This window comes from Chaetodon auriga, chromosome 24 (genome assembly GCF_051107435.1).
Source record: "Chaetodon auriga isolate fChaAug3 chromosome 24, fChaAug3.hap1, whole genome shotgun sequence".
Lineage (NCBI taxonomy): Eukaryota > Metazoa > Chordata > Actinopteri > Chaetodontiformes > Chaetodontidae > Chaetodon > Chaetodon auriga.
Window position 1 is genome coordinate 17,658,695 of NC_135097.1, and position 27,403 is coordinate 17,686,097.

Sequence of the window (27,403 nt, forward strand, 5' to 3'; positions counted from 1 at the left end):
TCTCACGTCAAGCCTCCGTACTGGACACACTGGAGCGGCACAGCATCACCGCAGCCCTCCCCCTCTGCTGTCTGTGTGTGTCTGTGTGTGCGCTCCGCATGTGTGCGTGCGTGCATGTGTCTGTATCAAAGGGACGTGATGAGACTTGGAAGAAGCTCGAGCTGTTGGGCAATACACCTCATTTCTGTCTTTCTTCTAAAATTTTGAATCACAATAGAAGAAGTGTTTTTTTTTTCCCCTAAGTGAATAAAAATACAATCAGACCTAAAATAAAGGACAATGCACTTGGGGCTTCCTATAACATCATGTACACTTGCTTCAAAGATGTTGAATTCAGGATTTTATTCTCAAATTATGTCTTAGCTATTTGACAGAGAGTAATTTGTAGCCATTGATTATTACAGGTTACGTCACAAAGGTCCAAGCTTCCTCAATTGGTGCCACAAAGATCTATTCTTGGTCCATTGCTTTTATTAGATTTATGACAATGACCTGCCTGTAAAGATGTACAAATCGAATGGCTCCAGCACACACTAAAAACCACAGGGTTAAAATATTGATCCTGTGTAGGATCAATCTAGTATCAGTACTGGGCTGCACATGCTGAATCAAGCTCACCTAGTGTGACATCTGTGCTATAAATGTTTGACTGCGTTTTTTAGTGTGCATGAAGATTTCAGTACACTAAAATCTAGTTTAAATCTTGAAAAAGGTTTTTTTTATTGTATTTGGGATGCTATTATGTTTGGGATGCTCCTAACAACTTAGCAAGGTTCTGAGAGATATCTGATTGTACCCAATAGTCCAATAGTTGCTTCTAAGGCCTCATATTGTACAAAGTCTTCAAAAGACTTTAATATACCTTATACCTTACTAATCAACACAGGTCCGTTTCACTGGAACAGTTCGAGATCACGTATAAAGGCGTCTTCTTCATTAGTATATATTGACCCCTATGATTTCTTTTGTGGTGATTGTAAGTTTCATTTTTAATTATTGCTCTTCTTATTTTTGTTGGCTTTGTCATGTTTTTTGATGTTCTTTATTACGTTTGTTGGAATCATTTTCCTGTTGTGGAGGATGGTAAGCCTGTGGACTTTCTTCTTTCTATCTATTGAGTTTTGTCATTGTCTCTTACCAAGATGTTTTCATCATCACAGTTGGCAATTATATTTATATTATTAAAAGTTATGGTTGATTATGTAAATTTCTGATGGATAATTATGTTTTCTTAATCTGTTTGAACATTGCTAAATAATAGAATAGTAAAACTGACCAGCTGTTGACCTCTGACCCAATGAAGCCTGCCACCTGTTCCTGTTCGCAACAGACAGTGACAGCTGGCCAGTTAGAGCTTCTGTTACTGCTCTTTGGGTCAGACCTCATTCAATTTTTGGGTGGCATACTGCAAACATGTCTTTAAATAAAACAGAAGAAATGGAACATGTTGAAGCATGATGAAACGCATTGTTGTAAAAGATATTCCTTCACTTGGTGTTTTGATGATGGTGGTGGAGAACGCTGTCTGACATGTCACTCCCAAAAGCTTTCATTTCACTTCAGTTGAGTTGAGATCTGGTGACTTTGACAGTCATAGCATTCATGTCATTTTCATACTAAGCAAACCATCAAGTGAGTTATTGTGACTTGTATGGAAGGATCTGACAGGATTTCTCCCCTGTTATCTTCACATTTATTCACATCTTTTATCCTTGGTGGCAATTTGGGTTCAGGTTTCCAATTAACCATAACGTCCTTCTCTTGAGGGTTTTAAACCTCACCTTACTTCAGAGCCTGATAAAATGGATGTCTAAAATCAATATGCAACACCAAAACCACAATGTTGATACTACAGACTATAAAGTTTAAACGCAAACTCTGTGGAGGCCATTAAGCAGACATGAGAAAAAGACAAGAAGAAATGCCTGATATGTACAGTATGTGCTCCATAAAACTATAGGCAGCGCTTGCTTCAGTTTAAGGGATTAAAAAGGTTATTGTTCCAAAGCTTTACACTATTTTCCTTGAAATGTCAGAAGAATATGATAAATTATACTCAACATAGCCTATTTTAATATTTCAGAGATTAAGGTTATGGTCGGTTCAGGAATCATTTTATCTATCAGTGTATGGAAACATGCAATCCTTTGTTTTTTGTTGTTAAAGCATTACTCAACCACTGGTCGATTTGTGGAATTTTAACCAATTATGTAACTGTAGCAGCTAAAGACCCGCAGCAGGGATGTATTTTTAGACACTTCTGAAAGATCACAGAAATATTGTAGGAATACTACAGCTGGCAGTGTGTCTCTATGATCCTCTCACTCTTACATGACTTGCTGCTACTTGTCATTTTGATCATGAAGGTGATGCTACTCTATAGAGTTTAGAATTTAGAATTTAGTATTTATAGTAATAGAGTTTAGAGGATATTATAGTTCAAATATGAACATGACAGAAGGACAGGACTGAAAGAAAAAGAGGCAATTACAAATCCATGCTATATTTCAGAACCACAGACAGCGTCATGGATTTATCAGTACACAGCACAATAAGGTTGCTGATATATTCAGAGCGATGGTTGGGGCCATACATTCTAACTTGCACAAACCCCAGTCAGCTAAAGATCAATGTGTCAGGCAGACTAGACTAATGTATTCAACTAAACTACCCCTCTCTCCCTGCATTCGCTCCGCCACTGGTGATTTCGCAAATCAAGGGGATGGCATCCCACCTCTTTCCCCCTCAAATCACCCACTGAACTTAACAGCAGGCAAGACAGCAGTGACTTCGAATTTGATTCAGGTTTTTAAGTTACTCCTAATGTACTTACACACAGAGCAATTTACAGTAAGATAGTAATAGACATACAGCTCAAAACACAACAACAAAGCTGAAAAAGGTTGAAAATAAACATCAAGCAACATACAGTTAGGTGAAAATAGGTGTATATTTTAATACAAATAAAGAAAAAGCAGCAACAACCAACAACATACAATCTCTGTATACAGGTTAAGCGTGCCATACATAGTAAAGAAATAGAAATAGTATTGGGTGGGATTCTCCTGTAGTCATCTCCACAGTTTTGTACAGTGTTCAGCTCCAGGTTGGTATGACTGCACAAGACAGCCAGCTGTTCAACCTCCAATCTGTGTGCAGACTCATCACCATCCTTTGTGGATGAGGCTGATAACCTTTGTGTTGTCTGATAACTTCAGGAGTTTATCAGATAGGTTTCCTGAGGTGTCATTGGTATAGAGGAAGAAAAGCAGTGGGGGACACACATCCCTGGGGGCCAACAGTGCTGTTTGACTGGGTGCTGGGTGTGATTTTCCCCAGCTTCACTTGCTGCCTCCTGTCTGTCAGGAAGTTTGCGATCCACTGACAGGTGGGGGCTGGCACAGTGTGCTAGATGAGTTTTTTGCAGAGGAGGACTTCTGGTATGGTAGTGTTGAATGCCAAGCTGAAGTCCACAAACAGGATCCTCATATATGTCCCTTGAGAGTTAAGGTGTTTGCAGCATATAGTGCAGTCCCTGTAACAGGGGTGTTCAGGACCCAAATGCAGTACCACCAGAACACGGATATAGCCTGTACCAACTTTAATCTCAGATTTATCAGAAACATATTAGTAGCAACAAGTTCAAAGTCTAGCTTGGTAGTTTGGATGTAAAGTCTCTTTTTCAGTCACTTTTGTTGAATTCTGAGTCTTTTGAAGTGTTTGATGAACCAAACACCAAACAGTGACAGGCAGGCAAAGATCCAGGAAGTGCAAAACACCAAATTTCAAAGTCTCTTTAAGTGTTTGGGGAAGCACACACTGAACAAGCACAGGCAGGCAAAAAAAAAAAAAAAAAAAAAAAAAAGGAAGGAAGTGCAGGGCAAGTCAGTGTTATGATTAAAATGGCCGTGCAACAAAAAAGGAGTGAACCCAAAGGTGCAGACTTGACAAAAAGAGGCTGAGCAAAAACCGTCCAAATAATTTATTTATATATTTATATTTAACAAAAAATAGAGGCAACCAAAATCCACCAATGCCAAAATCCAAAAACAAAAGCAATACCAGGAAAACCATGATCTATTAACCAAACTGGGAAACCAAAGACTAGACAGGAATACTCACTATAGCCACAGGGAACAAGGAAAACCACACACAAGGGGATGATCCCACAAAGACAAAGGAAACACACAGACTTAAATAGACAGGGAACTAAACAGACTTAGGTGGACTCAATAACACAATCACCAGGGTGGGAAACATACCGGAAGTAAAGTAAACTAACAAGAGGACACAAGAGGGAAGGCTACCAAAACAAAACAGGAACTAAGGCTACCAAAATAAAACAGGATCTTACCAAACAGGAAATCAGACGTAGTCAAAGGCAAACAGGTTTGGTAACAAACAGGTTGCATATACGACTACAGTGATTTAGAGAGGAAAGCTGAGGTGTGGTGGTTGCTTCTGGATCTGGAGAAGTCATATTACTATTATTATTACATAATAACAAAAAGTTGCTTCCTATATGCTTAATGACGTCGTGGTCTTGTCGTGGGGATTCCCATGAGATCTGGTGGGTCTTGTCCAGTGGGAAACTAGGATTTGGATTCAAACTGAACATAGCACTCTGGTGAGAACTGCAAGGCCTGACGGATGTTGCCACTACTTCTTTGTTCTCTGTCCTTAGTTCTTTATCAAGCTTTAGGTTTCACATGAGGACCTGTCTTTGTTCATCCATGAGGTCCCAACATTAGTATAGTAGACTTCATATCAGCATCCTGCACTGTTCAAGTAGACTACTGCCAGGAACAGTAACCTGGTTTTGCATGCCTCTCTTCATGTGGGGGCAGTATTAGATGATACAAAGTCAACCTTATCAGTTATGATTGCACAAGCTTTGCTTTTGCCTTGTTATTTACACAATATAAAAGAAAAAAATCTCGGGGCTAAATATTTTTCTTGGTGGGTCCTGTTTTGTAAGCTAATTATTATGTACAGTATTGTATTGAAAGGGGTCCTTGTGTCAAAATCTAATTTAAAGTTGGGGTTGGTATTGAAACCAGCAAGAGTGAGCTAGATTTGAAAGTATATAACGGAAATACCCCATCCCCTCCCTTCCATCCACCCTCCAAAGCCACTGTACCACTGCACACTTGCACAGCCAGAGGAAGAGTCGCTGAGTGAGCATTCAGGAGAGGAGTAATGATAAAAAGGCCGGTTCTTTTGAAAAATACATAAAACAACTCTGTTAAATGCCACAGTCATGTAAACACAAGCAAAATAGCTGTCATGAACTTACCTCTCAGTCTTTCAGTCTGTATTGGCTAAAGAGCCTGGCAGGTTACTGCTAACTGCTATGGGTGTGCACTTTGTGCTACTGGATAAGCTGCTGAACGAGAGTCTCACTTTCTTCTTTGGCTCAGCTGATGTGCACTGGAGTCGTATCCAGTTCCCTCATGTCTCTTTCACAGGTAAGAAAACACCAAACATTATCGTAATGAATGTAGACAACAAACATGGCTATTGTTCATACTCATAGCTGTCAAGCTAGCATGTTAATATTTGAGACTTTGGCTGGACTTTCACTGCCTTTCTTGTGCGACTAGCTTGCTATTGCTTTATATCTGCTAAGTCTTGAGGACAGGCAGTGTGTGCGTAAGTAGGAAAGTACATAGGTAGACAGGCAAGGAGGGCATCCAATCATTTCTGGTCAAATGAAATGATTGAATGAGCTTATTACAGGCCTGTGACAGCCACAGATTTTTTTGAGCATTTGATTTATTGATTGCTGTCAAAATGTAAAGAGAATTTCAACAAATATAACAAAAAATGCTTTTGAAATACATTAGCTTCCCTTGGTTTAAAGATTTTCACAATTTCAGTTTTATGGTTACACTATGTGTTCCATTTTCGTAAATGAACCTGTCAAATATTATGACCACACAGCAAATATGGGATCAGGATAGAAAACTGTACGCAATACTGGAGGAGGGTTACTCATAGCCCCAGCAGCTCATTTTTGCCTTAGGGCCCTGGCAATAGCTATAAAATCCTTTAAAAGAACAAGAAGTGCCCTCTGTTGTAGAGCAGCAATGCACAATTTCTCCCCCTCCAATCGATGGCAGAGTTTAGGATGTCAGCCAGTGGAACCTTGTCTGAGGTGATATACTGACATGGAGATATATGTGTAATCGATGTCTCTGCACAGCTCCACACTGCTGATAGGACCACAGTCACATTGATTAAAAAAGTTATTTAGTTCATTAGTGCTCTCCAAATTCCCATAATAGGATGGCTCTGACCTTCTGGGTCAGTTAGAAACAGCAATGTGCTTCATACTATTCCAATCTCACTGACGTTATGTTTTTTCAGCGGAGTGTTCCCTGTCAGCTCGTTACCAGTATTTGAATTATGTAGAGGTGGTTTTAAAAGTCATACAAACACCAGTTAATAAAGGTTAAGAACGCTAAAATATCTAAATACTCAGAATGTGTCAATGGCACCAAGCCTTTAAAAACTAAGGACAGGATTGAGTGGCCAGTAAAGCATTACTGTACAGTAAAGAGTGTTGGTATGACATGGTATGCACAATTGCTAGGTGTATCCCTTTATAATACCACTTAGAATTTGAATTTGCTGATTATTACTATATATGCATGGTTCACTTGGCAACATAGAATCTCTAACATAACCGTAACAAAGCTGCTTCACTATTCATCCCCCGTCTGTTCTCTGTTGCCCACTACTGTTACAAATGAGAATTGCAGTTGGGAGTGTGAAGGCTTCATTCATGATCACCTTCATAACAAAAATCATCAAGGTTTTCAAACAGGATTTATAAGCGGGCATCATACACATGATACTATCAGGAGAACACTGCTATTATAAATAAATAAATAAATGCCAGTGGCATGTAGTTCATTGATTTCTTTAACAAAAACACATTTCTGTTTCAGTGTGACACTGCCTTGAGGTAAGCCTGAACACTTCTGAACGTGATCCCCAGAAACCAAAGGAATAATTAGTTAGTTTGATTGATTAAACAAGCTTCACAGTGTGATATGTTATTTGTAAATGTTAACTAAAACCTCTTTCATCTTATTGGTTATATAACACTTGTCTTCTGCCCTTTTCAAGCTCTACAGAAATATAGATGGCCAGAAAAAATAGTTACCCCTTTTCAACTAGCAACATGAATGTATGTAATGTATATGGCTGCCATGACACTTTCTAATGACTCACCCTGTATAAAGACTTTGTAAGTATTAACCTGTGGCTTTATTACTGATTGAAACAATCAATTGCTATGCTTTACCATATTGATCAGTTAGGCTGGGAAAAAAAATCCCTGCTCTGTGTTTATCCTTGGGGCACTTGGCTTTTAAGTTTCTTTGATTCATCAGGATGACCTTCTGATGCAGTTTCTCAACCTTTCTGGCTGGTGATCCCTTAGAATGAAGCCGTGTAGACACCAACCAGAGTAAACACTACCAGCTTATAATTGATCTTAGCAACACAAAAGAAAAAACACAAAACCAAAAAAAAAAGAGCAAAAAAACATCAAGACCATGACATGTGGCTGAAAGCTTGAGACAGTAAAAAATAACAAAATATATTTCTGTAATTGATTCTAGCAGATATAGTGCATGTCAACATATTGCTGTAAACATGTCTGTCCAAAAAGATGTGGACTATATTTTTCGTGAACAAATTTGTTTCTGTTTGCATGATAGTCTCTGGTTGGATGTTATTCCACAACACGGAGAAGAAATCATGATATCTCCTGAAAACATAGCGCATACGCTTACAAAGAAACACAAAAATGTTGCAAAAAGTGAAGCATAAAGAGGAATATGGCAACCCATCTGAAAACTACCTTTCCCTGCATACCTTGCAACCCTCAATTTGACAACCATCCAATCCGCGCCGTGACAGCCCTCACGTGACATGGAGTAAGTTCCTGCTGTGGCTTGAGGGAAACAGATCGACATACAGCCACGGGAGAATCGCACTTTGCGGGTAAGTTAAGACATTTTGCCACAACGACGCCACCTGAGTCCATATCAGGTGTTCTTCGGAGGGGTTTGCCGGAGGTTTCTGTGCACTATGAATGAAAAGTGGTCTCAATTTCGGGTGGAACAAGCCGTCGTACCGTCTAGGCCTCCGCTATTTCCTGGTGCAACTCCACAGCTATGCCTATTGGAATGGCCAAGTTGGAAAAGTTCAGTTTAGAGGGTTTTGGAAGAGCTTTGTTCTTTTCAAGTCCGCTTGTTATTGTTCTGTATTCTCAGATTATGCCATGAACACGAGAGCTACCCGGTTCTGATGCCTGTTACATTCTCGATAGTGAAAAGGACTGAAAGCCACCCGTTGGCTGTGAAACGCTATTCATACCTTGGAGCTTGGTTTTCACACCGCAAACTACTGAAATGCTAGCTAACCGTACCACCCTGGATTACACGGTAACTCACCTCTTTACTGCTTGTACCAAAAACAAGTCTATTGCACTTCAACGCGTTACTCGTTATTACGCCATATGATCATGTTATCTCTTTGTGCTCACATATAAGATCAAGTATTTGCAGAAATAGTCCGTGTGGGCGAACTGACAATGTTTCTGCTTTATTGTAATGTGATGTATATCATCATTTGTCGCCCAGCTAATGATGTGTAGTTACAGGTCACCCCATCAGAAGCAGCTCCAGTGCTAAATTGTTCAAACAAATTTAGTAACTAATGGGATTATTAGCCTTTATTTTTTTTTTGCTGTGATGCAATTCAAAGGGCAAATATGGCCGTAAATATACGTAAATGAACAATCATACGAAGCCTCTAAAGGTGTTTCTGGTGCTGCTGGCTTGGCTTAGTGCATCAGCGTCTGTATACTGGAGCCAAGTCAATACACTGGCAAGGGCAATGTTATTGACTGATTTTAGTTTGCCACATGTATATCAGTACAGATCTGCTGTTGTAGCACAGAACAGCGGTAATTGTGGACCCTGACTTTAATTCAATTTTAATCTTAGACAAAAATGTATATTCATTTTAATTAAATTTTATCCATTAAATCATTGTTTATTTTTAATATAGCGTAGTGTAATTTTCCTCATGTTTTTTTCTTTTAAGTCGTATAAGCTTTCTTGGCCTACATTTGTCCACTTTATGTGTTGTTACCATGGTTACTGGTGTTCTCGCCTTTTGTGAGGTTATTTGAAAAGCTACTGTTTACTTATGAAACCAATTTCCTGCCAAAACTTGAGTGTGTGGGATTTAGTGGCATCTAGTGGTTATCTTGCGAATTGCAACTAACTATACAACGCTCGCCTCACCCTCCCGCATGGTGGCCATGGAAAACACAAAAGACAGTCTAGATGACCGTCTAGATGATCACCAGAAGTGACCATATTTGGATGAGAGGGTGCACCTGGGGACGATACATATTGCTGGACTTGCCAGTCACAAGGTAGCCACGTCCGAAAGCATACCCTGCTTTATCATGTATTTTACTCTAAATGGGACCATAATTTACAAAAATGTTGTGCTGTATTGATGAATGCTCAATACTTGCGATTGACACCATAAACTCAGTCGGTAACTGAGGTAATAAATCAAGTGAGATGCACTGTCATTTTCTCATAAGCTTTCATACAATCAGATTTATTTTTGCAGTCATTGGGTCACCCCCAGCTTACCATTAGAAAGAATGCACATTTAGGGCACTCACGCATTACTTTACTGATGGATTTTACGTGCTACTAACATTTTAAGGGTTGCACCAACTGAAATAGTTCCATCATCGAAGTTACAGCTTACAGTCCTCCATAAAATAGCATTTAGCATGGCACTTTGTTTTTAAAGGTGGGATAACTTGGAGGATGAGGAGGATGGAAGTATATCAGCTGTTTTTCATCGGCAAACACATTTTTCTTGATAGAACACAGGTAATATCAACATAGCATTACACTGTGTGATAGGGCTAGCGAAGCTGATAATTTGACTAAATTTGAACCTCAACACTAACACTATAGCTTTGGCAAGCAAATATATAAGGTTAGATAACTTTCTAATGAACAACTATTAATTTCTAAGAGTTTGCCAGGGCATATTTTAAAGTTTCAAAATAATGAAAAAGGAAATGGCTTGAAGTAAAAGTTTGGGCACCCTGCATGGTCGGTACTTGGTCACAAACGCTTTGGCAAGTATCAATTTGTAAATGCTTTTCATAGCCAGCTGAGCCTTTGGGTTTGGAAGATTTTTGCCCATTCTCCCTTGCAAATACCTTCTAGTTCTGTGAGATTCTTTGGTCGTCTTGCAAGCACCGCTCTTTTGAGGTCTCTCCACAGACTTTTGATGATGTTTAGGGCCATGGCAAAACCTTCAGCATGGTCCTCTTGAGGCAGTCCATTGTGGATTTTGAGGTTGTAGAGCCTTCCTCTTTTAATCTTCATCTTTTTTATAGACTATGTGATGTTTGATTCCAGAATTTACTGGTACTTCATTAAATCCATTATCCCCCTAGCCATTGTAATGTTCCCATGCCGCTCGTTCTAACACATACTCAAAGCATGATAGATCTACCCCTGTGCTTGGCAGTTGGAGAGTTGGTCTTTTCTTGAACCCTTTTTTCTTCAAACATACCTTTGCTTATTGTGGGCAAAAAGTTCTATTTTAACTTCACTAGTCCACAGGACTTGTTTTGAGAATGCATCAGTCTTTTGCAGACGTTCCTTTGCAGACTTCTGATGCTGAGTTTTGGGGTGAGGATACAGGAAAGGCTTTCTTTCATTTAGTTCTTTTTACTTTTAGTAGAAGTGCCAAAGGGGAAGGTGATGATGATTGTGCCTGAGCCCCAACAAGTATGGATACCTGATCAGTTTTTTTTGGGGTTTTTTTTTGCCACAGATGGCAATTTCTGATGTCTGAGCCATATTGGCCATACACAGCTGATACAAATTGTATTTACAGCAGCTAGTATAGTAGCATAAGTCAGTTTGACTGCTTTGTAGTGTATTGGGATCTCTAACAGGGGCAGTGAAACCTAGGCTAAAAGTGCTGTGTGACTGTACAGTGTGACGTAAAGAACCACAAAAAGTCAATCTTTAGCCCCTTTCACATTGGACAAAAACACCTACTAACATCTGGCCTTTTTTCTTCAGCGGAAAAGGGTACAACTTGCACTCAATCCCAGGTCAAGTTACTCTGTAGTTGTCATGGAAGTTACTGGCTCTGAATCGACAGTGATAGAAACATGGCACCCAGGTGGACACACTCATTTTTGCCCCTTTTCCAGTGCATTGATAACACATGTTGAAGTTCCAGAGGTTGATGCTTAAATGTTGCCTGATATCAGACAGAATTGTCTCATGAAATATATACAAAAGTAACCACCATAACACTGTCTCTGGCGTCCATGCTGCTGTCTGTTGCTCCCTGTTTCCCGGCTAATTTGTGACATCAAATGTGACACACCAGAAAACAAAACAAAACAAAACAAAACACAGAAAGGCAAACTTGTCTACTGGTAATGGGAAAGGTGTCAATCACCTATTCTTTGTGGATTTACCCGGATTTAACAAACCCACATATAGGTGCTAATTTTGGTGTAAATGTAGTATTATTCAGAGGTATGACGCATGTGTGCGTATGCACAGTAAAATTGTGGCTCATGATCAGATGTTAGACTGACTACGAATAGTTTTATCATGTTGAGAATATTCCGCGGCAGCCAAGTAGTATTAAGCAATACCATGTATGTAATTAGCATTGTAATGAAGGTAAATGAACACAAGTAGTTTGTGATTTTAATGATTTAATTTGCATGTGCCGACCAAATGAATGTGTAACATTCAAAGAAAATATCGTAGTGTAGGCAGAGGACAAGCTCATCTTATAGGCTATGAAAATCTAGGTAAGCTAGCTTTCATGTTCTGCAGGCATTGTGGATGCAGCACTGGCCAATTGTAACAGACTGGCTCTGTAATGTTTCTTTGCAAATGCATCATAAATAAAGAAACAATCAGAAGACTGAATGATGAATGAAAGGATATTTTGCTGACATTTCATCTGTACTAGTTAACATTAGGTAGCTATAGACTGGAGAAAAAAAATGTATTCATTTTGCTGCTCAAAGGCTACCGGCAGCTACCAGCAACTTTTGAGGTGTACTGTTTTCCCGTGTGTTATATGTGTAATATGACAACTTCTCACAACTTTCCCAGTCTTTTATTGCCCCTGTCCCAACTTGTTTGGAATGTTTTGATTGCTGCATCAAATTCTGAATAAGCATATATTTACAAAAATCATTGAGGTTGATGAGGTAAAACATTAAATATATTGTCTTTGTATTGTCTTCAGTTGAGTATGTCAAAAAGGTTTAGCAAATTATCATTCTGTTTTTTTTGTTTTTTATATGTCTTTTATACAGCATCCCACCTTTTTTGGAACCATGACTGTGTATTTGACCTCAACACTATTATAGTAAATTACTTAAATTGTCATCCAAAAAAAAGAGAGAGTATACTGAATTAGCCCGCTGCCTACATGTAATTATGTTAAATGTAAATTTATTCATTTTTAATCTATTAAAGCTGCAGTAGGTAACTTGTTGGCTCCATTGGTCTCACCTACTGCTCCTACTGTGATTTGCAAGAATCCACCGCGCGTGTTTCTGATGCTAAGGCTAATGTTACTGGTTGTCACGGCAGCCGCGAAGACACCGCGGGGAGGAGGGGCTTGGAGGCAGGGCCTGAGTGCAGCGGAGAGGGAGGGGGAGTGACGTGGAACTTGTGTTGGTTCAAATTTTCGGGCTAAGTCTGCTCTCTCCTCGATCTTATCTACTGCAGCTTTAAAAAAAGAGTGAGAAAACATGAGACATACATCATTTAATCTGTTGAATGACTTTCACTTTATTTGAATTGAGTTTTTTTTTTTTATTTAGGGTGATGACATTGAAATATGATAACTGATATCTGAAGCTTCATTTAAAAATGTCAGTAGAAGCTTCAAATGTAAAAAACAAACACACAAACAAAAAAAATACTCGGTACAGTCTTAGAAGAACATTTAGCACCTAGAACAGTGAACGAAAGAACATAATACTGTATATTAGGTTAATACTGCATCAGGACTTTAATCAAAGAGTAATATACAGTACATTGTAGGGATGCTATTATTATTATTATTATTGTTATAATAGTTGAAGAATGAATGTTGATTTGACTAATCTGCTACATTTGAATCCATGCCACAATCAACTGGGCTACTCTAATTGCAAATCAATGATCCCTAACAATGCCAAGTAATTATGGTTTTCAATCCTCTGAGTTGAATAGGAGGCCAACAGGACAACATTTCCTGAAGTTATATTCGATTTCTTCAGGAAAAAGCATTGTAGAATAAACAACATGGGCATGCATTTTTATCTTTGGGTACTTTATTTGATCTACTGCTTGTCACTTTCTTCTCATTTCCTCCTCTTTTCTTCTTAACTCTCTCAGCTCCACTCTTAAGAACATGGCTTAAGATGCAGAGTAGATGAAATGCATATCTTATCTCACATCTGCTCTCCTTTGCTCCTCTGTTCTTCACTCCTTTCTTCTCAACACATTTCTGTGTCTTGTCCCTCTTCCTCTTCACCTGCTTTCTACACAAGGTCTCATATCTCATTTCTTATTCTCTGCTTCATTTTTTTCCTCACTTTCTCTTTCACCTCTGTGTCCATGGTTCACTGGCTGATGCTTTTTTTCTGTGGATGGCAGCTAAGGTTAACTCCTCATGCCCATAGTCCATAAGATAGCTACAATTACAATTACAATTGTATATTGTAATTGTCAGTTACTATTGTACATAAGCTAGCTAGCAAGCTTTCTCACTCAGGTGACAAGACTGAAAAAAACACACACAACAACCCCTCATGACAATGTAAGGGTAAATCTATAAATGGCTTTATTGCCCCAGTCATAGAATTGTTGCTCCATTGATTTGTGGTGCAGTCGGAGACACTGCAGGGAAATAACACCAAGCTGAAGTTACTTTAAAACTAACAAATAGAAACTGAATTAGATGTGTTTCCATCAGCTGGTTGAGGCAAATAAACTTTACAAAGCCTAAAAGGAAAACAGAAATGTATTTCTTATTTATATGTCCCAGCGTTTAGTGTCAGTAAATGGCTTTTCTTCTTCAAAGGTGTATGTGTAGTGTAACTTTTGTTAGACCTATACTGTGCTAGTGGCATAAAATGAACAGGAAAAGACAAATTGTTAATTGCAATTACTGTATTTGTATGACAGTTAATTGTCAACAAAAATTTCCTGATGATGACAGCACTCAGTATAGCTCATATTTTCTGAGGATGAACATGTACTTATAGTCTGGTATTATACTGGCAGAAAAAAGAGCCTGGCTTTAAATTAGGACCTTGTTGCTGGGAGATATTTGCATCACACCTCTAACAGTCTGTTTCTCTCTTTCTCAGCCTGTGGAAGCTCCCTCCCTGAGCAATGGCCTCACCAGTCTCAGTCTACAACTCCAACGCCTTGGACACACACATCTCCAGTGTAAGTGGATTTATGTGTGTCTGCTTTGTCTGCTGTGGCTGAAATATTTAGATCTTGCTTAAGCTGCAGGTTGCACTGGCCGTTTTTACATGGTGAGAAGCCAGTGAGGGATCAAATCATAGTCTCTGCCCTAGCAACACCTACTAGATGGTCAGAGGGTCTTGATTAGAAAATGACAAAAAAAAAAATAAAGGGCTAAAAAAGAATGATTGGCAGTTCACCTTCTTCTACTGCAAACATTTCCTGGAGGTTTTTCTCCTTATTTAAATTTGAGCATGTTGACGGCACAATGTCATTGTACCATCTTTGCAGCAACATCCATATTTGAAGCATTATTGTCCACCACAAATGCATTGGTTTGGCTGATATTGAGCTATTGATGATATTGATTGTTGTTGCACTGTGTTGCTCTGGGTTCCCTAGCTGTAATTAACCAGCTGGATGGGAAAGGTGGACAGGTGTTTGCAACAACATGGTTTTATAGTTAAGTCATTTATAGTATTATTATTTAGAAATTTACATATAAGACTGCAAACCTCTATTGCTGGCATACTATAAACACACAATATTAACTGTTAATGATGAAAACACAATAAAGCTAACAACATACTTCCTTTGTGTTCCTTGTTATTTAAGTGGAATGACGAAATATTATATTGAAAGCCGTGTTCACTGAATATAACTGCACAGAAGAAGATTAGGCTTATCCAAATATCAATAACATGGCCCTAAAGTGAAAAAGTTAAATTAATAAACTAAAATTCCAAATAAGGATGAAGAGCAGCAGTGTCAAATTTAGTTGCTGAGCTTCTTAAATCCTCTTGGTCACAGTTCAGCCTCTTAAAAAGGAAAAGTACTGTTTATAGTGTCTCATCTCACTGGCCACTGAATCTGACCACATTTCAACTGAGTCAAAGCAAACCTGCTCATTCTCCCCCCTTTCCCTTCGTTCCTTCCCCTTTGGCACTTCTACTTAAAGTAAAAAGCACCAAATTATGCATTAAAGTGTCACTGTTTCACACAGCCTTATCAGTTAAATTAATGTTTTACTGCAATTTACAGTATTTTATTATTTTGTTTTTATACCTTGGTATGTTTTGTGTGTGTGTGTGTTTGTAGACCTCCAGAGAGTCTCTGAAGATGGAGTTGTTAGCTGATGTGTCTCTGTTACCAGGGGAGGACAGAATTATAGGTGAGTTTGTGTAGCTCAGTCCGTCACGTTACATCATTTCTTCACTCTGTTTTAAAGAGATGTGTTTTGCTATCCCTTTGATTGTGCTGTGGTCATTAGTTTGTGTCAGGCACATCTCTGTCAAGCGAACTGCTTGTGTAGCTTGGAGAACAGTTCTCCTGATTATCAGGATCTAATATCTGAATCAGTGTGTTGCACAGTGGAGAGGGTCCAGAAGTTGTCAAAAGTCTTGCTACAAGTTGTAAGGAATGCTTTAACCCAGACAAACACCAGTCCATAATCATGCTGTGGTGAGGGGAGTCAGAGCGACCAGTATTTGGTTCTCTCTCTAACCCAAGCCCTTATATTCCCCACTAGAAGAAAATAAAAGACAGGTGACAATTGAATGAAAACTGTGAGCCCACAGCTAGTCTGCTGAAGTTGGCTGATGCTGTTACTGTCTACCTAGCACAGGGTAACAGGTACTGAAAATTGGCATCAAATGCTTGATCTGGTTTACTTCTTCTTTTATCGGATACTGCCAGATTAAAATATGACTTTTTTGTTGTTTTTTATTCAGCCAAATTGCAAAATGTTTTTTTTAAACTGCAGTTGTCTCTTGAGGATCTTTCTCTGGACAGTGCAGTTCCTACTCAATTTGTCTGGAGGGCAGATTGGTATTGTACCAAAGTACAGTTTGACCCACCTCTGTTGCCAGATATGTCATCGTCAGGTAGTTTTATTTATAAAAAATTTAGAGCTTGTCAATATTCTCTGATTCTGAGAGACATACACGTGACATGATATCATAGTGATTCCACCTATGATCAGTTGATGTCTGACTTACAGTCGATGCCAATTCCTGTTGAGTGGCCTGTCCTTATTAGTCTCTTATTGAACACAGAGTAGATGGTATTTATAGCCTACCTTTTGCTGCACGACTTTCTTCTCCTTTTCTGCTTCCTCTTCTCTGCATGTGTGTTGATTTCTTCCCCTACAGTACTTGCTGCTTACCAATAATGTGATATCTGAACCAGAGTACGAATGTGAAAAAGGGAACTGATTCTGAGCCACTAAAGCCTGCTCAGGATTAGACATGAAAGAAGATGGCTAAGAAGCCAAATCAATAAACAATGGTTGTATTCATCTGTTTTCAGATAAAGACATCATCTACATCTGTCCATTCAGTGGAGCCGTGAAAGGCAAAGTGTTGATCACCAACTACAGACTCTACTTCAAGAGCTCAGATGCTGTAAGTTCCATTAAACTCATGTGGGGTTAGTCAGTTGCCTACCACCAGACTGTGGGGTGTGTGTGTGTGTGTGTGTGTGTGTGTGTGTGTGTGTGTGTGTGTGTGTGTGTGTGTGGGTGTGTGTGGGTGTGTGGGTGTGGGTGTGTGTTTTTCAGTCTCTCTGTCTGTCTGTAGAACAGTGAGAGAGAACATAATGGCATTTATTTGCAAGATTGTTGAGTGCCCCAACAGTTTAAGTAGAAAGACATTTCAGTCATTCCCCTATATGATAATATTATAAGAATGCAATACAATACATTGTAATGCATTCTTGACATCACCATAGTCATTATAATCATCATCATTATTATTAAGGGTCCAAGGGGAAACACTGAAATATATACTACTTCTGTCTGCATCTGTACGAGGACAGCTGGGACCAACACAGTTTCTGATCCAGCAACTAACGATCTCAACAGGCTGTAAAACGGCATCCATTTCACTACTGATGGGGCCATCTACGTTATCGTCATTGGTCGTTGCCTTTTTCTCTTCTCCACCAGTTTAGCTCAGCTTGGCACAGCCTATGTTATCTGAAGCCCCAAGGACTGGGTATGTAGTTGCCAACCCAATGATGACTTGCCATCAACAGATGCTTCAGCCAACATTAGGCATGCAAGCCTGTGCCAGTCAGGAGCACCACTTACCTACCCCCTTACAGTGACAGTTGAACAGGGCCAAAATTAGGCATTGGTGACAGCAACGGCTTATCCTTGGCACTTGCGTGCTTCAAGTTTATTCAGACCAGTGTAACAGTTCAGCCATTTCTTCTATCTCTCATCTTAATCTTGGTTTCTTAGCCCCAACTGGTTCTGACAGTCTACCAGCCAAGGTGTCCTTCATATAATCCATTTGCTGCTTCTCTGCCATTCATAGCTGTACTGCCACTCCCTAATAAGCCAGTCCCAGTGCCAGCCTTTCCCAAGTTGGTGCATAATAGCTAGAAGGAATTCAAAGATCTGAATATGGTACTGGTACGAGAGAAAGTGTGCCTTGTTGCTCAGGCCTGTCGTCACCATCCTCAGCCATTTTCAGCAGCTATGCAAGCCTTACAGTGACAGTATGGGCTACCGCACCATCTTGCACAAAATGAGATTGCATCCATCCTGAATTTCCCTGATATCAAGGCAGGAGATTTCAAGGCATTTTAGAGCTTTTCCCTTTGATTTCACCCGCTAGTAGAGATGCTTACTTCATTGGAAGGCCTGAATGGAGTGAAGCTTGTCAGCTGGCCATGTGGATAGACTCCTGAGTAAGCTTCCTAATTATTTGGGGGGCATTTTTATGGAGTGTCTGCAAGGATGTGGCTGACTGCAGACATATACTGTCAATCCTTCCAACCTCTGGGATCTTCTATAATGGCTAAGAGTGAAGGCTGAAGTGCAACTGTTGTCTTCCAAAATGGCTCACGGCTTCTCTATCAGAGAAACTACTGAAATTAAAGGGAGACAAACTCTCTAATGTGCAGAGGCCAGGGAGCCAATAACCTTCTTGCAGTGAATTTCAGGAAATCCACCTACGAGTCCTGCATTTCTTTGCCAAGTTAATTCCAGGGATGTACCTCATCATGGGGCAGGAGTTTATCTGGAAGTTGTTCAACGTGATAAGAAATGACAGCAAATCGCTAGATGCCTTATTAGATGACGGCGCTGAGCGAACCATCATACTTGCAGAAGCAACGGAGCAACTTGGCCTGATAGGTCAAACTGAGTCCATGGCACTGACAATCATCCGTCATGATATAGCTTACCTCAATGGTGCATCAGTTGACTTTCAAATATCATCCACCATACATCCAGACAAGAGACATTTCATCCATAGTGCCTTCACATCTAGCTGCTTGGTTCATGCAGATCAGTCATATCCAGCGCCCCTTTTGCAGAAAATCTGCTGACATCTTAGAGCGCTTAACAATCCAGTCCTTTGATAAGGTTCAGCCAGTTGTACTCATCAGAACACACATCTGATTGTGGCAAAGGAACCAGTCCATATATGACCTCTATCAACATGTGGAACACCATTGGCAGGACAATGTCCTGCCTTTCAGGAACAAAAAGCTGGTAATGCATCCATCAAGAACATGAAGATGGAGTGAAGGTTGGAGGTACAACGATGTAATAAATTTCCCTGGTGTGGGATCAATAAAGCCCTTATTACTCTGTATCAAGGGAGCCCCTGTGCTGAAAACAATAGTTGAAGCTGTGATGGCAACTACTGAAAGACATTTGGTCAGGGATTCTGTTAAGGCTAGCATCTATGAAAAGCAGGAAAGGAAAATACTACATGGTTGGTGTATCATAATGATCAGTCGTGATAAAGAAGATGAAACAAATTAATTGTGGTTCATCCCCCACCACCTCATCCAGCATAATGGGAAACACCAGCTTGCATGTCGCCTTTGAAATGGCACGGTCCAGAGTTGCTCACAAGAAACAGCTGTCAGTGCCGCAAAAGAGCTGACGCTGCCCATTTACAGACCTTACCTCTGGACTGATTCAACAACAGATCTGTTAAGGATGAAGTTTGAATCCAGTATGTTCAAAGTCTTTGTTGGAACCAGAGTCGCTGAAAGTTCACTCACCTTTGTGAATGGAGATATGTTGATCCAGCCAGCAACCCTAGTGATGATGCTCACTTTGGTAAGACTTTGGCTGAGCTAGCTATCCCATATCAGTGGATCCAAGGACCCCATTTTTTGGGTGGTCATCCTGAGGAGTGGCCAAAGCTGCAGAGTTACAAGAACAGGAATAGACAGATGAACTGAAGAAAAGCGTCTTCTTTTGGCTCACTCAGACAGCTCCGTCCCTTCAAGTGGCTGATATCACACAATTCACTAAGTGGGCAGATCTTGTGGACGAGATTCATCAGTCCTTAAATGGGGTGGTTGTAGCTGATAATAGCTCACCTCTGTGATGCTGAAATGGGATGTTACAGAAGATAAGGTCGGTCGGTAAACCAGTGTCTGTCTGTAGTGTCACCCGGCAGCAGGTTGAAGATGTTGTCTCCTGAGTTGGACACTGCTACCAGCCTCATCCATGTTGGAGGACAATGATAATACCAATATTGATATTTGGCCCATTGTTTTGGACTGTTAACATCCAATGACATCTCTGCTCATTAAAACAATATATTCCCAACTGCTGTATCCCAGGCCTGAAAGAGTGTTTGCTGAGTTCAGGCACCAGCACTGGGTCCTACGTGGTCAGCAGACCATCAAGCAACACCGACTTGCACTTGCATAGGGTGCCAAAGGGGGAGAGGAAAACCTGAGGTGAAGGTATTCTCAATGCTAAATTACTCAGATTTATGACATCAGACATAGCAGACCCAGATCCTGTCATGCCTAGTATGCTGTAAGATGGCTAAAAGGGGTAATTACTTACATTTACTTTTAATATTGCATAGCCTGTACCGGGTTATGACATTTTATTCATTCAGGTTCAGTTGTTGTTCTTATTACCACTACATAAATCATAATGCCATGATGTTAAAGTTAGAATGCTAACACTTAATTGCTTATGCTGAGGCGGAATTGCTAGGGATAGCATACGCTGCTAGCCATTTTAACTCGGTGCTTGTCTACTGACTAGTGCTGCACAATTAATCGAATCGCAATCGCAATATCACGCTGTGCGATTACATAACCGCATAAAAGACTGCGATTTGCGATTTAATGTAAACAAATATGCACAAATGTGCCTTTGACTATTCTCCTGTGGTGTTTGGATCGCGGTGTCGTCACATCCACACGCAGCCGCAGGTGCGTCACGTGACTACCCGGCTTTCAGCAGATAGCACCGACATGGACGCAGAGGAAAAAAATGACGAATGCGCCAGCAAGGCAGTTAAATGTCCTTCACGACCGGCGGAACGGCGGCCGCATGCAAATCAAAGCCCAACCAAGTAACCTGAGAGACAACTGGAAACCGCTAGAAACAACCACAACGCACAATTACGGTTACATTTGCAAGTGTCACGGCATACGAAAAGACCTCTAAAAGACACAAGGAAAACTTTTAAAATCTTTAAAAATCCTTCAGAAAAATCTAAAAATAATTAAAAGATTTAAAATCTTTAATCTACTTAAAATCTTTTTTCAGTACAGGTTTACATAAATGCCAGTATTAAGGCAACTTTTATTTATATTTTGACATTGATATTTGTCGTTTTGGGAAAAAAACAGTACTGTAAACTTCAGGTTTTGTATTTTTTGTGCCATATTTGTATGTTATATATATAAAAACTATCGTTACTCACTGTGTTGTCCTTGATATTCAAGCAAGTAGGCACCATTCATTTATAATATCGCAATCGCACATCATAATATTGTCCACAATAATTGCAATAGCACATTTTCCTCAAATTGTGCAGCACTACTACTGACTCATTTATTTGTTGTCTATTGACATATAATTTCACTTTCAGTTTCAATTACAAAACAAAGCTGAGTATAACATAATATAATAGTGTGACTGTACATATGCATACATATTGTATAATTTATGAACACAAAAAATGGATGTAGTATGACTTCAGCTTTAAATGACTGTGCATTGTTTTATCATACACATGTAACTATGAACACTCTGGGACATACAAACAATGCTTGAAATACAAAGCATGCGTTTACACCCCCCCACCCCCACCCCCCCCATATATGAATTCCTACCAGCCAGGTATTGAAGAACAGCAGTTTCCCATATTACCAAGGGTATAATTTCTATTGGGGAGTGAGGGACCCCCCTCAATATTAACAGTGTATTCGGTGCTTCTTTCACACATTGTCAGAGCAGTTTTTAGTATTTATCAGGAGCACCATCTAAGGAGCTGGCTCTTCTCAGCATAGTAGGATTTATTGTCTATTGACTTTACCAGAGATACTGTAGCTGATATCACAGCACAACTGTCATTGACATGTATTTTGTTCATTTTGTCAGGCAATGTGATAATTACAAAAAAGTGATTTTATTTGCAGGACAACTTGGTAATGACTGCTGGTTATGGTTGTATTTAGCCGTCATCTCGAGAATGGAGGTGCAGGGGTTTGTCAATTTGCACAGCACACGTGTCAACATTGTCAGATGGAAAAGGGATCGCAAACGTGCTGATGATAACGTAGATGGCCCCATCAGTCATGAAATGGATGCCGTCATACAGCCTGTTGAGATCATTGGTGCTGATTAACAGTGATGGCAGATACCCCACTTCACCAGAAACATCTACTGTAAATGCACAGTAGGGATCAGATTTTAGATTTCATTTTCTGTAACAGTTCCATGAAGATCATCTTGTCAATCACTGATAGTCGTTCTGATTGTCATGCAGAACAAGCAATGAAATTTTGGTTTATAGCACCCCCATCAGATCGGTTCTGGGTTCAAGAATATCTGTCATCGAGGTCTAGGTTTCTCCAGGTTGTTCCAAACTTATACATTTTGTCTCTTTTGTACAAATGCAGGGAAACAAAAAACAGTATTTCTTGTGAGTATTCTAAGCATTTTTACTGAGAGTGCTTTATTCGTTAATGTAGTTGCTGACATGTCTGCTTGTTTGTGTGTCCTACTTTGTTAGTAATGACATGTTGATTATGTATGCTGTAGGATGTGGCAGTGATGCTGGACGTTCCTTTGGGTGCCATCAGTCGGGTGGAGAAGATGGGTGGGGCATCAAGCAGAGGAGAAAACTCCTACGGTCTGGATATCACCTGCAAGGTGTGTGTGTGTGTGTGTGTGTGTGTGTGTGTGTGTGTGTGAATGAGTGAGATAATAAAAATCAAAAAGGTTTTGGTCATACCACCTTACAAATTAAAGGTACTTGGTGGAGTTTTCTTGTGAACAAACAAGCAAAGGTTCTCTTCACATTCAGTGTTACTCATGACCAGTACAGTGGGTTGTATGCCATAATGCATTAAAGCCTAATACATTAAAGCCTAATACATTAGTGTTTTAAACTTACACTAACTGTGTTTGCAGGTCTTGGGATAACATTACTGTATAGTGAAAAAATTGTAAAAAGCCATTAGTGTCTTCAGAGGGAGCTGTCTGATAGTCTGATAAATGCATCATTTGTGGCTGAAGACTGAAGGATAGAGGCTCCAGGCTACCTTAGCTGCTGCTAGCATAACATACCTATGACCTCCAATTGGACTATTTGAGTTGCATTGTGGGTACCCTTGTAGGCACCAGGGGTTTAGTAAGGAAGAAGATTGTGTGGGATATAAAAAAGGCATATATCTGCTTCTGCTGCATTGATTTTGATCCTTTTTTTTAAACTGTTCAATGTGAGCCTGCTAAATCCTTCTGTTTAATGTTCAGTGAGGCTTCATTGAAATGGAAAGTCATCCAGAAATCATGCCAATCAAAGCGCACAACAATCTCACATATTTTCTTGAGGAAATGCTTCTCTAGTTTGGAATATTAACTTGTGTGCCTTATATGCTGTATGCTTTTTCTGTGTGTGTGTGTGTGTGTGTGTGTGTGTGTATTAATAGTAAAGTTGTTGATCTTCTCGGTCCTCCTCAGGACATGAGGAACTTGAGGTTTGCCTTGAAGCAGGAGGGTCACAGCAGAAGAGATATCTTCGAGCTCCTCTTCAGACACGCCTTCCCCCTCTCACATAGTCTGGTAAGGCCACCTCTAACTTATACTGCTATCTTCTGACTAACTGATGGGCTTTGTGGAAAAAGGAGACCTTATTCTTTGCTGGGCCAGCAAAGGAATTCATTGAAAAGATGACACAGATGTAGCCTCATTTTCTCAATTGTTTTGATCCTTATTTGTTGGACAAACCACAAGGAACACCTGTACAATCTAGAGCACAATGTATGTATATAATGATCACTTAATGAATGACATCACAGACTGGGCCACTGCCTTTATTGTCAATATTATTCCTGTTTTGAACGCTGACTGTATAGCAGTACTGGCTGAGAATGGACATGTTTTTTCTTGAGTCATCCATTTGTTTCAAGGCCCAGTATTAATGCAAATGCTGAATGCTGAAATGCAGGGATGTAGCCCCCTCATATGCTGTGACACACAGCTATCCACCCACACCACAGCTACATCTGGCAATATTCGTTGCATGCTAAAATGTGTGTCAGAGCAAGCCTTACCAGGGCTACTTTTATATGTGAGGTAATGGCCAGTGGGCATAATGAAAACCCTCACATTAATTCTGCTAACTTAACTCTGGGCTGTATTAGACCACAGCCAAGCAAGCAGCATTATAATGCTGGTACAGGTTTACCTTTTAAAAACGTTTATTTCACATGTGTTGCACATAGAGTTGAAGACTTGAGAGTTCAAAGAGTTATTTCAGTTGTCTGCTGTTGTGTAAGGTTAGATGGACACTGGTTAAATAATCTGGTTCTTCGATAAAAAAGTCAAAGCTACAAGAAGCCAACTAAATGTATATTATGTAATCAAGTTTTTGGTTAAAAAAAAAAGAGACAGCTTTCAAAAGAGGTAATGACGGTGATGTAATGGATTTGCCACTATCCTACTGGCCTGCTGTCTGGCCCTGGCATCATACAGAACACTTGATCCTGTCTTGTGAGCCACCTGACTGTTTGCATGATGCATTCCAGTCTGTGTTTGGTGTGAGCCAAGGATGCAGGGTACCACACAGTGATGGAGAAGGTGAGGATACTCTCTAAGGTGGCTCTGTAGAACTGGGTGCCAGCTTTCCAGTCTCTGTCTCCTCCAGCAGAATTTTGATCATCCTATATGTAAATGCAAGTTTTTGTTTTGGTATCTAGTTAGAGCTGGTCCAAATGGTCTTTTACAGCTGTAATACAGGAATTGGTAGGCTTGTTCTCTGTAGGGGATTTCTAATCTTTTAGGTATGGCACGTTAATCAGCCTTTTGTTGCTGTTGAAGAATACCCTGCACAGATAAATCCACAGGAGTGTAGTTCATGTTTTCGTGCAACCAGGTTTCATAAGACAGAGTTTCTTTGAAAGTGTAAAAGCAGACTGATTTCATCCATTTTATTGCAGAGAGGGCACATTTTTGACATGCAGATGTCCGGGAGCGGCAAGCAGTGTCCTCTCTTCCTTCACTTGCAGAGGCTATCTGACCCTTATAGCGCTGGCTGTTGGCATTATTTCCCTGATGTTTAGGAATGTATTCCAATTGTAGCTGTAGAAAAACAGGTAGAAATACACAAAGCATTGGGAGCACTGAAATACCGTTGCTGCCAACACAAGGAATTACTGCTGTTTTGTTGTGTATCATTGGAAATTGTATATCTTTGAGTTTTTGGCTGTTGGTTGCACAAAATACGATATTTGAAGATATCAAATGTTATAGGTCTCTGTTATCAGACTTTTCAGGCAGTTAAGATCATCTGTAGTAGGCCAAGTTTTTAGAGCCATCCACCTTACCAAACTAATAGAAAAAAGGTGAAATTAATAAAACTGATGGTCAGAACATTAAAAAAACAAAATTGTTCTATTATCCAGGTGACTGCTGTAACATTGAGAGAATCATAAAAGAATACTCTGAAGTGGGAAATTACAATGAAAAACAGACTTATGACTTTTTTTTTTTTCCCAGCTTCTTGCCCGAATCAGACCAAACACTACTTGTGGTTAGGTGTGTGTGTGTGTGTGTGTGTGTGTGTGTGTGTGTGTGTGTGTGTGTGTGTGTGTGTGTGTGTGTGCGTGTGTGTGTGTGCGTGTGTGAGAGAAAGGTCTCTGCTCATAATGACCAGATGGCACTTAGCCACTGGTGTGATGGATTTGTGTGTGTGTTCACTGTGCTGCTGCTATAATACCATTGTAGTCTGTAAATTAAAATGCTTCTTCTCTGCCGTCCAGCCATTGTTTGCATATGTGACTCAGGAGAAGTATGAGGAAAGTGGTTGGAACATCTACAAACCCATAGAGGAGTTCAGACGGCAGGTAAGGAGGAATGGAAGTGCAGGATCGGGAGTTCACTGTTACATTACTGCCGTTTCTTTTGTTTCCTATACTTTTCAGTACTCTCATAGCTACTGCTGTGTATAATTTTGTAGTGTAGACATGTTATATGATTGTGTGAATCTTCCCAGTAAAGTGTAAACAGGTGAGAAATATACTGGCGATCTAAACCATTTAGTGCTTTAAAGCATTTAGTAGAACTGAATTCAAACCAAAGTAGATTTTGAATGATCCTGCAAAAACAGAATAACAGTGTTTCAGTAAGTAACTAATAATTATTGTCTTTTGTAGGGTTTACCTAATAACAAGTGGCGTATAACATTCATCAATAAGAACTATGAGTTGTGTGACACCTACCCTACTGTGTTGGCTGTACCCTTTAAAAGTAAAGAGGAGGACCTCAGAAGAGTGGCGGCCTTCAGGTCAAGAGGACGCATACCGGTGAGTGCAAAACTGGTCTATTTGAAACTGAACCATATGCATTTCCATTATGTTCTATAACATAGATGAATAAGATGTTGGACTTTGGATACACAGAAAATACTTAGCAGGATCAGTTCATTGCTGGTCAAAAAAGAAAACAAAATCACAGCAGCCTTATCTGACAGTAGAGCAGAAGTAAAACTAAGAATCAATCTGTTTGGAGCAGTTTTGTTTGCTTGCCTTGTAAGCAGTTGCTGTAATTGCAACATACACAGATTTTGAAATCAAGTCATGTGACATTTCCACATTTTTTGCTGTTGTCATAACTTAACTGTCATAGAACTAGAAGTACTATCTTTTCTTGTGATCATTTTTGATTTACCATCCATGGTAAATTTAAAAATATACCCTCTAATACTTATTTAGCGGGTATATACTGTATCACAGTTAAAATCCACAACATGCTGTCTTGATACTCTGCCAACAAACTTTTTTAAAATGTCTTTAATTGCATAGCTCCAGATGTGTTGCAGATAATAAATAATTCTCTTCAGTCTGGTCACTTTCCCCAGGCCTTGAAAACTGCAGTAATAAAACCTCTCCTAAAAAAGACTAATCTGGATGCTTCAGCGATAAGTAACTACAGGCCAATATCAAATCTTCCCTTTCTAGGAAAATTATTGAAAGGGTTGTTTTTCAACAAATGCATGCTTTCATGATGCAGAACAATCTTTTTAATGCATTTCAGTCTGGATTTTGTCCACACCACAGCACTGAGACTGTACTTATCAAACTTTTATATGACATACATCTGAATAATGATGCTTCCAAAACCTCAGTCTTAGTATTATGAGATCTCAGTGCTGCATTTGATACAGTTGATCATGACATATTTCTTGACAGACTGGAAAAGTGGGTGGGACTTACTGGCACTGTACTACACTGGTTCAAATCTTACTTACAAGATAGAGACTACTTTGTGTTTCTGAACGAAAAAAGATGATGTGTGGGGTGCCACAAGGGTCCATTCTCGGACCACTTCT

At 39.7% G+C, this 27,403-nt stretch overlaps 1 protein-coding gene across 1 annotated transcript in view; it reads left to right on the forward strand.

Moving 5' to 3' along the window:
* Positions 1–7,937: 7,937 nt before the first annotated feature.
* Positions 7,938–27,403, forward strand: part of mtm1 (myotubularin 1) — a 32,210-nt gene continuing 12,744 nt past the window's right edge. The window contains exons 1-8 of the mRNA XM_076724399.1: positions 7,938–8,016; positions 14,471–14,552; positions 15,672–15,744; positions 16,881–16,975; positions 22,615–22,725; positions 23,536–23,637; positions 25,836–25,919; positions 26,229–26,378. Of these exons, the coding sequence (XP_076580514.1) occupies positions 14,496–14,552; positions 15,672–15,744; positions 16,881–16,975; positions 22,615–22,725; positions 23,536–23,637; positions 25,836–25,919; positions 26,229–26,378 (672 nt within the window). The 5' untranslated portion in view covers positions 7,938–8,016; positions 14,471–14,495. The remainder of the gene's footprint in view (positions 8,017–14,470; positions 14,553–15,671; positions 15,745–16,880; positions 16,976–22,614; positions 22,726–23,535; positions 23,638–25,835; positions 25,920–26,228; positions 26,379–27,403) is intronic.